Source organism: Musca vetustissima, unplaced genomic scaffold, assembly GCF_032173495.1.
Source record: "Musca vetustissima isolate MV318-11 ecotype Yass unplaced genomic scaffold, APGP_CSIRO_Mvet_v1 utg39773, whole genome shotgun sequence".
In the NCBI taxonomy this organism is placed as follows: domain Eukaryota; kingdom Metazoa; phylum Arthropoda; class Insecta; order Diptera; family Muscidae; genus Musca; species Musca vetustissima.
Window position 1 is genome coordinate 21,487 of NW_026884389.1, and position 12,856 is coordinate 34,342.

At 36.2% G+C, this 12,856-nt stretch overlaps 1 protein-coding gene across 1 annotated transcript; it reads right to left on the bottom strand.

The window, feature by feature from the left end:
- Positions 1 to 11,968: 11,968 nt before the first annotated feature.
- LOC133331345 (peroxisome assembly protein 12-like) lies at positions 11,969 to 12,856 on the bottom strand. Its single transcript, XM_061539741.1, has one exon. It carries the CDS (start codon positions 12,854 to 12,856, stop codon positions 11,969 to 11,971), a length of 888 nt encoding a protein of 295 aa, XP_061395725.1.

Below are 12,856 nucleotides of genomic sequence, written 5' to 3' on the forward strand. Positions count from 1 at the left end.
ATGCGTTGCGTTGTGGTACAAAGTACATGCCACCCAAAGTTTGTTCAACTAAATTTAGACATAACAAAAGTTAGACGACGACGATGAAGTGGAGAAAGAAAAGAAGGTCGGTCACATGCAAAAAAATTCGTATAACAATTTTTAGGCTTATCCTTAGCTAGACTGACGTCTCGACAGCTATATTTTGTTGGCTAGAAAATTATTTCGTTTAATCCACAGCGAGTCTCAACATCTTCAGCGTATTCATGATTTGTATCATCATTTACGTTTTTTTCCCGCGGCAAAAACATGTGAACATTATTTGCTTTTAACATTTTTTTGTTCATCTCGAAGTGAAATTGAGTTACACACACTCACGCACAAAAGCAGGGGGTCTTTTAGACACTTTTATTCGCTTTTAACACGGCCAAAATTGGTATCATGATTAAAGCGCTCATGTTCACCAAATGATTATTGGGATAGAGTATTTTGTAATACACTGACAAAAACAAAGACTTTGATAAAATATTCGAAAAATATATTTTTAAACCAGTAAGGAAAGTATAAAATTCGGACGGAGCCGACTATATGATACCATTTGTATGAAATAGAGCAAAATAATGTATGTGGAGCTATATGCAAATCTGGACATAATTGAGCAACCGTGGCATATACCGTGGTATATGCTGCAGCACAGTGCGCTGTCCACAATTGTATCTCGTGTATATGGAACAGACGTAGGCTCTTCGGTGCACCATTCGAACGAAACTATATATGGGAGCTCTATCTAAATCTGAACCGATTTTCAAAAAACGTCGTATACATTAATGTGGACCTATCTCAATACGCTGTGCAAAAATTTGCATTAATCGGACAACACTTGGGAGTTTGGTGCACCATTTATCAAAAAATCGGTATAGGGGAGCTATATGTATCCAAATCTAAACTGATTTTCACAAAACTTCGTATGCATCAATGTGGACCTATTTTAATACGCTCCGATTTCACGAAACTTAGCACGCATCATTCTAGACTTAATTCAGTACACTATGCCAAATTTCCTGAAAATCGATGGATATATATGGACGTTGGTGCACCATTTACATAAAATCGGACGATAATATATATCGGAGTTATAACTAAATCTGAATCGATTTTCACGAAATTTAACATACATCTTTCTAGACTTAATTCAGTACGCTATGCCAATTTTTTTGCAAATCGAAGGATATATAGGGACTTTGGTGTACCATTTACATAAAATCGTACGAAAATATATATGGGTGCTATACCTAAATCTGAACCAATTTTCACGAAATTTAACACACGTCACTATAGACTTAATTCAGTACGCTATGCCAAATTTCGTGCAAATCTAAAGATATATAGGGACTTTGGCGCACCATTTATAGTAAATCGGACGAAAAAATATATATATATATATATATAGGAGTTATATCTAAATCTGAACCGATTTTTACGAAATTTAACACACATCTTTCTAGACTTAATTCAGTACGCTATGACAAATTTCGCGCAAATCGAAAGATATATAGGGACTTTGGTGCACCATTTACATTAAATCGGGCGTAAATATATATAGGAGCTATATCTAATTCTGAACCGATTTTTACGAAACTTAACACAGATCATTCTGCACTTCATTCAGTACCTTATGCTAAATTTCGTGCAAATCTAAAGATGTATAGGGACTTTTGTGCACCATTTACCTTAAATCTGACGAAAATATATATGGGAGCTATATCTAAATCTGAACAGATTTTTACGAAATTTTACACACATCTTTCTAGACTTAATTCAGTACGCTATGCAACATTTCGTGCAAATCGAAATATATATAGGGACTTTTATGTACCATTTACATAAAATCGGATGGTAATATATATGGGAGCTACAACTAAATTTGAACCGATTTCCACGAAATTTAACACACATCGTTTAAGACTTAATTCAGTACGCTGTGCCAAATTTCGTGCAAATCGAAGGATATATAGGGACCTTGGTGCACCATTTACATAAAATCGGACGATAATATATATGGGAGCTATATCTAAATCTGAACCGATTTTCACGATATTTAACACACATCTTCCTAGACTTAATTCAGTACGCTATCCAACATTTCGTGCAAATCAAAATATATATAGGGACTTTTATGCACCATTTACATAAAATCGGACGAAACTATATATGGAAGCTATATCTAAATTTGAACCGATTTTCACGAAACTTAACACACATCTTTCTAGACTTAATTCCATACGCTGTGCCAAATTTGGTGCACCATTTACCTAAAATCGGACGAAAATATATATGGGAGCTATATATAAAACTGAACCGATTTTCCCAATTTCAATAGGGTTCATCCTTGGGTCATACGAATGAGCTGAAAAAATATTTTTAAAATATTTTTAAAATTTACGCCTTGAAAAAATATTTTTATAAAAAAGCTCGCGTTGAAAAAATATTTTTATAAAAAATCCACGCTTTGAAAAAATATTTTTATAAAATATATACGCCCTGAAAAAATATGTTTATAAAAAATTTATACGCCTTGAAAAAATATTTTTATAAAAAATCCACGCCTTGAAAAAATATTTTTATTAACCAGTGAGCGGAGCAGTATAGTCGGACGGGGCCGACCATACGATACCCTACACAACTACCACGGACTCTAACTTTCTGAGGATGTTTATTCCGAGTCTGAGTAATATTTCGTGATATTTGCCCCCTCATGCCCGATTAGAGGTCAACAACACCTCTTCCTTACTTTTTCGAATATTCAGTACAGTCCTTCTAATTACTTGTCCAGATTACCTTCACTGTGGTTTTTGTTGTGATTTTCGGATTATACTCGACTCGAAAACACACAAAAAATTAAGTTTTCGGTCCATTTCATCCCAAAATTTCAATCTGATCATCACCGAAAATTGTAGGCGTTGTTCTTGACCATAACTGGAACTTCATGAAAAATTTTAAAGCCATCAGCGCGATATTTCCCCTTTAAATTTGGTAATGAGTTACTAAATAATATCTGAATACGTAAGCACCTGTAAATATTTGACTGTAACTCCCACATCTGAGTAGATACATCACTATATTTGGTATCAATTTAAAGGCCAACCACTTCTCTTGGATATGCTATCAACTCCTCGGGTCTACATCCTCCAGGAGTAAATATATATGCCATAGAATACAAATTTTGTCATTTTTCACACAAAAGTCAGGGTCCATTTGACCCACTAAATATTGACCGATCTTTATCAAAACATGCATGCTTATTCTCTGGCCCGATCCGCTTCTCCATGCAAAAATTCGCGGTGTTTGGGCCATAATTGCGGCCTCTGGAGCGACCAGAAAAACCGACAAAAATAATGTTTTTGGTCCATTTCATCCCCTAAATATTAACCGATCTTTTCCAAAAACAATAGGGGTCTTCATTGGTCAGAACCCATCCTACATGCAAAATTTCGTGAAGATTGGTCCATAAATGTGGCCTGTATCGTGTTTACAAATTATAATGGAACGACGGACGGAGGGACGGACGGACGGACGGACACACATGTCTAGATCGACTCAGCTAGTCGAGATATGACGATCGGTATACTTAAAGGTGGGTCTAGGACCAATATTTCGCGGCGTTACAAACTTTTGGGGCTGCACAAAGCTATAATACCCTGACAATATAGTTGTGTAGGGTATAAAAATCCAAGCCTTGTAAAAAATTTTTGTATAAAAAATCCAAGCCTTGTAATTTTTTTTTTTTTTTATAAAAAATCCCCGCCTTAAAAATATTTTTTAAAAAATCCATGAAAAGAACTATTTAAAAACCAGTGAGCGGAGCAGTATAGTCGGACGGGGCCGACCATACGATACCCTACACAACTACCACGAACTCTAACTTTCTGAGGATGTTTATTCCGAGTCTGAGTAATATTTCCTGATATATGCCCCCTCTTGTACAGCCCCCTCTTGTACAGTCCTTCTAATTACTTGTCCAAATTACCTACACGGTGGGTGTGTTGTGATTTTCGGATTATACTCTACTCGAAAACACACAAAAAATTATGTTTTCGGTCCATTTCATCCCAAAATTTTAATCTGATCATCACCGAAAATTGTAGGCGTTGTTCTTGACCATAACTGGAACTTCATGAAAAATTTCAAAGCCATCAGCGCGATATTTCTCCCTTTAATGTGGTAATGGATTACTAAATAATATCTGAATACGTAAGCACATGTAAATATTTGACTATAACTCCCACATCTGAGTAGATACATCACTATATTTGGTATCAATTTAAAGGTCAACCACTCCTCTTGGATATGTTATCAACTCCTAGGGTCTACATCCTCCAGGAGTAAATATATATGCCATAGAATACAAATTTTGTCATTTTTCACACAAAAGTCAGGGTCCATTTGACCCGCTAAATATTGACCGATCTTTATCAAAACATGCACGCTTATTCTCTGACCCGATCCCCTTCTCCATGCAAAAATTCGCGGTGTTTGGGCCATAATTGCGACCTCTGGAGCGACCAGAAAAACCGACAAAAATTTAGTATTTGGTCCATTTCATCCCCTAAATATTAACCGATCTTTTCCAAAAACAATAGGGGTCTTCATTGGCCAGAACCCATCCTACATGCAAAATTTCGTGAAGATTGGTCCATAACTGTGGCCTGTATCGTGTTTACAAATTATAATGGACAGACGGACGGACGGACGGACGGACACACATGTCTAGATCGACTCAGCTAGTCGAGATATGACGATCGGTATACTTAAAGGTGGGTCTAGGACCAATATTTCGCGGCGTTACAAACATTTGGGGCTGCACAAAGCTATAATACCCTGACAACATAGTTGTGTAGGGTATAAAAATTTGAACTACTTGAAAAAAAATATTTTAAAAGATACACGCTGGTAGATTTCTTAAAAATATTTTAGTGTTTCAATCGAAATAATGTAACTAATATGCTCTCCATACTATGGTAGATACCTTACTAACATAAGCGTAAAAAATATACCCCCACCACTCATCCGAATTCCTTAAAACAAAAAAAGCCAATTTAAAACTCAAAAAGGGAGCAGGGTACGATAATATGAAGTTCTCACATCTTTATTCGCAATAAATTTATTTAGATTAGAATATATTTGATGATAATTTATATAGTCTGTAAATAATCACACAAGCGGATATGTGTGTGACAGGAACAAGGCACATCTTCAAAGGACGCCAAAACACGCACACTCACTCACATAGTCTATTTCAATTATGGCATTAAATAAGTCTGAACGAGCAATTGAAATGAGGAACACTGTAAGGCTTCTTTGTTAACTTTGCTGATTACCAGCAAATCCACAGAGTACCTTTATTCCCCTTTGTGTCGAAGAACAAAAAAAAAACAAAGAAGAAAAGGAAAGCCAGTCGGTTTGGTTCCTTAGAAAAGGAATCTATGCCGCCAATGGAATTACTTCAACAGGAAAGAAGTTTATGAACACACGAATAGGAAGAGCTGATTTGTTTCCTCTAGCATGGAAATCATAGTCGGATGGAAATCCACAGATCTTTTATCCACTTAAAACGCGGATTAAATGAAACCCTTGGAGTAACAAACAAACAATTTTTTCAGAAGAAAATCGCAAAATAATTGTGACGTCAATGATTATCCTCAGCAAAAAGGTACGCAATTGCCTTTCCCATTCCTCTTCTCCTTTTCCATCTTCTTTCATTTCATTTTCTTTTTATTGATTTATTTTTAAAGCAATTCAATGTTGTTTCTTTTTCGAGATTTAAGGATTTTTTTTATAGTCGCCCTCGCCCAGCAAAAACAAAAAAAACGGTTATGCCCCTAATTAAAATACAGTGGCAATTCTCCTCACATAAGTTTAAAGGGAAGGAAAAAATATTTTTATTTGATTTCATGGCTTCAATTGTTGCTTTTCAAGAAATTCACCAACAACAACAATAGCAAAAAGAAAGCGAAAATAGCAATCAAGGTTGCTTTTAACAAATATAAGTATTTATGTTTTATTATTATAAAGCTTGGTTGTGGGGAGGTGCTTAACCTTTTCAAAATACTCTACAACGATATGGGTGGTATTGGAGATTAATTTAATATTAGACAAATATTGACGACCCCCGCAATCGTATAAAGGACCACGATTTGCGAATCTGCACTTGGAATGTGCGCACGTTATACAGAACCAGCGCAGTTTTCGCCCTGTATTATAGCTGCCATGAAACGAGACGTGAATTTGGCTGCGGATTTATGGTTGACAGGAGAAAAAAGACCTCGTCTCCAGATTCACTCCAGTAGATGAGCGAATTGCTATAATCCGCATACAAGCGAAGTTCTTCTACATCAGTCTCATTTGCGCCCATGCTCCGACGGAAGACAAAGACATTTTTTACGAGCGCCTAGGAACTGCATATGACCGCTTCCCTGGCCATGGCATTAAAATTCTGCTAGGAGATTTTAATGCAAAAATCGGAATAGAAAATATTTTTGGTACCACTGTCGGAAAATTCAGCCTTCACGAAGAAACATCCGACAACGGCATGGAGTTGATTAACTTCGCGGTTGCGAAAAACATTGTAGTTAGTAGCATGGTAGTCAAGCATCTCGATATACACAAGGCCACCTGGATTTCTTCAGATCAAGCAACGATAAATCATAGACGGAAGGCATTCGTTCAGTGTTTTAGACGTTCGATCTATACGAGGAGCGAATTATGATTCGGAAGAAACATCCGACAACGGCATGATGTTGATTAACTTCGCTGTAGCGAAAAACATGATAGTTAGCAGCACTAGATTCAAGCATCTCGATATACACAAGGCCACCTAGATTTCTTCAGATCAAGCAACGAGAAATCATAGACGGAAGGCATTCGTCCAGTGTTTTAAACGTTCGATCTATACGAGGAGCGAATATCGATTCGGACTATTACCATGTGGCAGCCAAGGTTCGCACCCGTCTTAATGTAGCAGCAAAGGTGCGATCTAATGAAAACAGGGAAACTCGACGTCGAAAAGCTGCAAACACAACAGGTAGCTAAGGCCTACTCCGCTGAACTTACCCTCCTGTTTGATAGATTAGAAGCACAATGGCAAAAAATTGCCCACTGCCTACAAACTGCAGCAAAAGCTACACTTGGGTACCAAAAAACCATCATCAAGAAATCCATGGTACGATCAGGACAGTAGCAACACGTAATGTTATGGAGAATTATCGGGAGAAAAGGAGAGAGGAGAAACGTGTTTTCAGAAAAAAGAAGAAAAAACAAGAAAAACATGAGCGTGAGCAAATCGAGATGTACAGGAGTCAGAATGAAGTCCGAAAATTCTAACATCGGGCAGAAAAACCAAACCGAAGGCTTTGGTGCAGGCACATCCTCCTGGAAGGAGCATTTTGAAAAACTTATGGTATCAAATAGTAGCGGTGAAGAGGATACCCCAGAACCAATAAGAGATGACGGTATTGAGTGTATACCACCTAGCCAAGATGAGGTCAGAACAGCAATCAATCGGCTGAAAAATAATAAAACAGCAGGTGCCGATTATTTACAAGCCGAATTATTCAAGGCTGGTGGTCAGATGCTGGTAAGGAGCATGCACCAGCTGATTAGTACAATTTGGCTAGAGGAAAGCATGCCCAATGATTGGAACCTCACTATCCTGTGTCCCGTGCACAAAGAGATATGTGCCAACTATAGAGGAATAAGTCTCCTTCCCATCGCATATAAAGTGCTATCCAGCGTACTGTGTGATCGACTGAAGCCAATGGTCAATGGCATTATTGGACTATACCAATGCGACTTCAGACCTGGCAAATCCACCATTGGCCAGATTTCACTCTGCGCTAAATCCTGGAAAACCACAAAAAACACATCGACACATTCCACCTATTCGTCGACAATAAAGCCGCATTCGATAGCCCTATCCGTTCAGAGGTGTTTAAAGCCATGTCTGCGTTTGGCATTCCTGCAAAATTAATTCGACTATGTAGGATAACTTAAACCGGACACAAGATCAGCAGTTAAAGTCGGAAAGGACCTCTCGGAGCCCTTTAATACCGAACGAGGATTCAGACAACATCCAGCTGGAAAAGGTCATACGAGAGGCAAAGTTGAGCAGAAATGGCACTCTGTACACCAAACAAGACCATTTACTCGCCTACGCCGATGACATCGACATAACGGTTCGAACATTGAGAGCGGTAACAGCCACCTTTGAACAAAAACAAGATGAGGCAGCTCTTGGAGTGTTTGAGAGAAAAGGGGAAGGCCACGAATAAGATGGAAATATCAAGTAGAGGACAACATTGCCGAATATGATTTTTCAAACGGGAAAAACTGCACAAAAGACCGTCACGCCTTGAAATCTTTTTTAAGTTCGGCTTATGGAACGAATGTTCTGTCACAAGCCAGCTAAGTAAGTAATTAGAGATCTTGAAAACATATTTTTAAAAAATTCACGCCTTATGGATACTTAAGAAAAGTATTTTTAAAAATCCACTTTAAAATTTTTTCCTTAAAAATTGTCGTCTGTAGCCTTGAAAAATATTTTTTTTAATTTCAAATCCAAGTTCGATTGTCCTTTAGGTAGATTATTTTAAAGTCGACTCCGCTCTGTATTAAATCCTTACCTTCAGTTTTTTTATTATTCAACATTGCAATCAAACAAACGAACAGGTAAAGAATGTATTCGCATAAAAAAACTACCCAAGCAAAAATGCAGGGGCTTTGAAATCATATTTTGTTTTTTGTTTAACTTCATATTTTTCCTCCGTTTTTCTGAAGAAACCAACAAAATGAATCAAAATTGTTGCTCGCCAATGTGGTGGCTGCTGTGAAATTGTAAACAAGAAGACCCGCCACTGCCTGGACCAAACCAAGTTTATTGTTCAACCAACCACCACAATAATTTGTTGTATAAATTGGCTGCAACAATAAAACTCGAACATTTCAATTTGTTTTCACTCTTTCTGGCTCGGTCACACTCCTCACCAACCTCCCTCCCTCCCTTGGTTATTATTTTGCCGTTTAATTTTGTTGTTTCCACCATGATTTCCAAAATGAAAGCAAAGACAATGGACCGACCAGCAATGATGTTTTCTTCACAAAGAAATGCTAATTTCCTTAACGCTTGTGCTCAATGGCAACTGAAAGCCACAAAAAGATGGAACCAGCATCCCGCATTATGGCGACAACATCCGCACAAATTTTTTGAATGCAAATTGAAATGTTGTTATGTATTTTGGGTTGTAGGTATGTATGTCAGCAAAACAAGCGAATTCCTTGATGTGATAAAATACAGTTTTTTCCGTATTAATATATGTATACATTTATATGTATGTATGTAAATATGTTTTTTTATTTATAAACTGTTAAAAAATAAGGGCTGTGAATCTTTAAAAACTGAGTTTCCGATACTGCAGACGCTAACAAATGTACGTTAAACTTAAGATTTCAGAAAATTTGGACATCATGCCCTCTCCAAACAACTGCCTTGACTTTCTAACATATTTTTTTATTTTTCTTTGAACCATAACAACATGAAATATGTTTACTTCCCCTCTACCTTGCTTCCAAATGTCATATCTTTCGGTATTTACAATTTTCAAACTTCAATATGAAATCATCTCAAGCATAACTACTGCCTAAAGTATTAAGGACATACATAGATACGTATGTGAAGCATGAAGCATGACTATGTCAAACAAACTAAAATCACCATCAAATCGAAAACAAACATCCAAACAAAACCACAATACAAAGAAGTTAAGTAGATATCAAGGACAGGAATTAAATATCCTTTACGATTTCATTTCCGTTAAAACAATAGACAAAATATTTTCTTGTAGCTGATCTGTGTGTTTGTTTATTTGGGATTTATTGGCCAATGAAATTAAATCAACATTGGTATTCCATTTCAAGTTTCCGTATATTGGGAAAATTAATTTCCTTTCAATAATAATTTATTGGCGTAATAGTCCTTGGGAAAATAGTTCTCTTGGTCTAATAGTCCTTGGGAAAATATGCTTTAAACATCCACCCCTCTTGGTCTAATAGTCCTTGGGAAAATAGGCTTTAAAAATCCACGCCTCTTGGTCTAATAGTCCTTGGGAAATTAGTCCTTTAAAATCCACGCCTCTTGGTCTAATAGTCCTTGGGAAATTAGTCCTTTAAAATCCACGCCTCTTGGTCTAATAGTCCTTGGGAAAATATGTTTTAAAAATCCACGCCTTTTGGTCTGATAGTCCTTGGGAAAATATGTTTTAAAAATCCACGCCTTTTGGTCTGATAGTCCTTGGGAAAATATGTTTTAAAAATCCACGCCTTTTGGTCTGATAGTCCTTGGGAAAATATGTTTTAAAAATCCACGCCTTTTGGTCTGATAGTCCTTGGTAAAATATGTTTCGAAAATCCACGCCACTTGGTCTAATAGTTTTTTATGAAAATAGTCTTTTAAAAATCCACGCCACTTTGTCTAATAGTTTTTTATGAAAATAGTCTTTTAAAAATCCACGCCTCTTGGTCTAATAGTTTTTATGAAAATAGTCTTTTAAAAATCCACGCCTTTTGGTCTGATAGTCCTTGGTAAAATATGTTTCGAAAATCCACGCCACTTGGTCTAATAGTTTTTATGAAAATAGTCTTTTAAAAATCCACGCCACTTGGTCTAATAGTTTTTATGAAAATAGTCTTTTAAAAATCCACGCCTCTTGATCTAATAGTTTTTATGAAAATAGTCTTTTAAAAATCCACGCCTCTTGGTCTAATAGTTTTTATGAAAATAGTCCTTTAAAAATCCACGCCTCTTGGTCTAATAGTTTTTATGAAAATAGTCCTTTAAAAATCCACGCCTCTTGGTCTAATAGTTTTTATGAAAATAGTCCTTTAAAAATCCACGCCTCTTGGTCTAATAGTCCTTGGGAAAATAGTCCTTTAAAAATCCACGCCTCTTGGTCTAATAGTCCTTGGGAAAATAGTCCTTTAAAAATCCACGCCTCTTGGTCTAATAGTCCTTGGGAAAATAGTCCTTTAAAAATCCACGCCTCTTGGTCTAATAGTTTTTATGAAAATAGTATTTTAAAAATCCACGTCTATTGGTCTAAAAGTTTTTATGAAAATAGTCCTTGAAAAATCCACACCTCTTGGTCTAATAGTTTTTATGAAAATAGTCCTTTAATAATCCACGCCTCATGGTCTAATAATTTTTATGAAAATAGTCCTTTAAAAATCCACGCCTCTTAGTCTAATAGTTTTTATGAAAATAGTCTTTTAAAAATCCACTCTTCTTGGTCTAATAGTCCTTGGGAAAATAGTCCTTTAAAAATCCACGCCTCTTGGTCTAATAGTTCTTATGAAAAAAGTCCTTTAAAAATCCACGCCTCTGGGTCTAACAGTTTTTTTTTTTTTTTTTTTTTTTTTTTGAAAATAGTCCTCTTGGTCTAATAGTTCTTATGAAAATAGCCCTTGAAAAATCCACGCCTCTTGGTCTAATAGTTTTTATGAAAATAGTCCTTGAAAAATCCACACCTCTTGGTCTAATAGTTTTTATGAAAATAGTCCTTTAAAAATCCACGTCTCTTGCTCTAATAGTCCTTGGGAAAATAGGCTTTACACATCCACGCTTCTTTGTCTAATAGTCTAGAAGAAAAAATGCTTTAAATATTCACGCCCCATGGTCCTTGCGAAAATATTCTTTAAAAATTCACGACTCCTGGATTTCTTCTCTTTAAATAAAATAAATTAAATTATGTTACCCCTCCGAGTATTAAACTCAATGCAAAACAAAACAACTATTTTGAAATAAAAAAGTAGTTATTTACTAAATATTTTTATTTTTATATTTTTTCAAAATATCACATCCCATATTCCATACAAAAAAAATGCTACTTAAATTTATTTAGCTAAATATAATACGTATAACAAAAAGAAAAACAACACAATCCTAATTTGTTTCATAAATTCGAATTAAATCATCCATACTTATGGCATAGCCTGTGACAGGACATGTCGGATGATTTTTCAAGCGCGTTATAATACATTTCCAACAATAGACATAACCCGATACCGAACACGCTGTAGGATTATCAATTTTCATAAGACATATCGGACATTCTCCCTTGGGTGTATTACATTTTTTCAACATATCCGGTTGTTCTTCCAGTGGTTCGGGATTTACCAAAGTTCCGCCGACTTTTCTTCGTTGATCATTCGAATACCACCATTGGATGAATTGTAAAAAGAAGGCCAACACTTCCAGTAATTTCAAAACAATATACGTTGCCTTATCCTCTTTGGGCGGTTGGGCAGGATAACGTAATGTTAGTCTTAAAGCACGAAATATTGGAGAATGACTACCGGCATATTTGATCAGATACAAAAATGTGTGTATCGCCTTGGAAGCTTTATAGGCATTAAATAGTTTCAAAACATATTCTTCCCACTGCGAAGCCTCATGGTTCTGAGCCCTTGTCTGTAGTTTTCTTTCAATATAGGGTAGCAGAGTTAATACGGATGCATATATTAGTTCCTGCTGTCTGGTCAAAAGTTCACCCGTTTTTGTATGGGTTCTTTGCAGGCCATAGAAACTTTCACCGAACGATGAACCACGTTTTCTCAAGTACATATATTGCAGAATCCATGTAATGATCGGTGATATCTCTTCCCTAATACGTTTTGTATCGCTGAGCTTAAAGTCCACACGTAAACCCAAATAATCAAATAATTTACTTAGGGCAGGATAGATAAGATTATCCAAGGTCTCAGCAGCTGATATTTCAAATATCGATGGAATGTTTTGTAAATTTTGACGGACATTAGCTCCCTCAGCCAT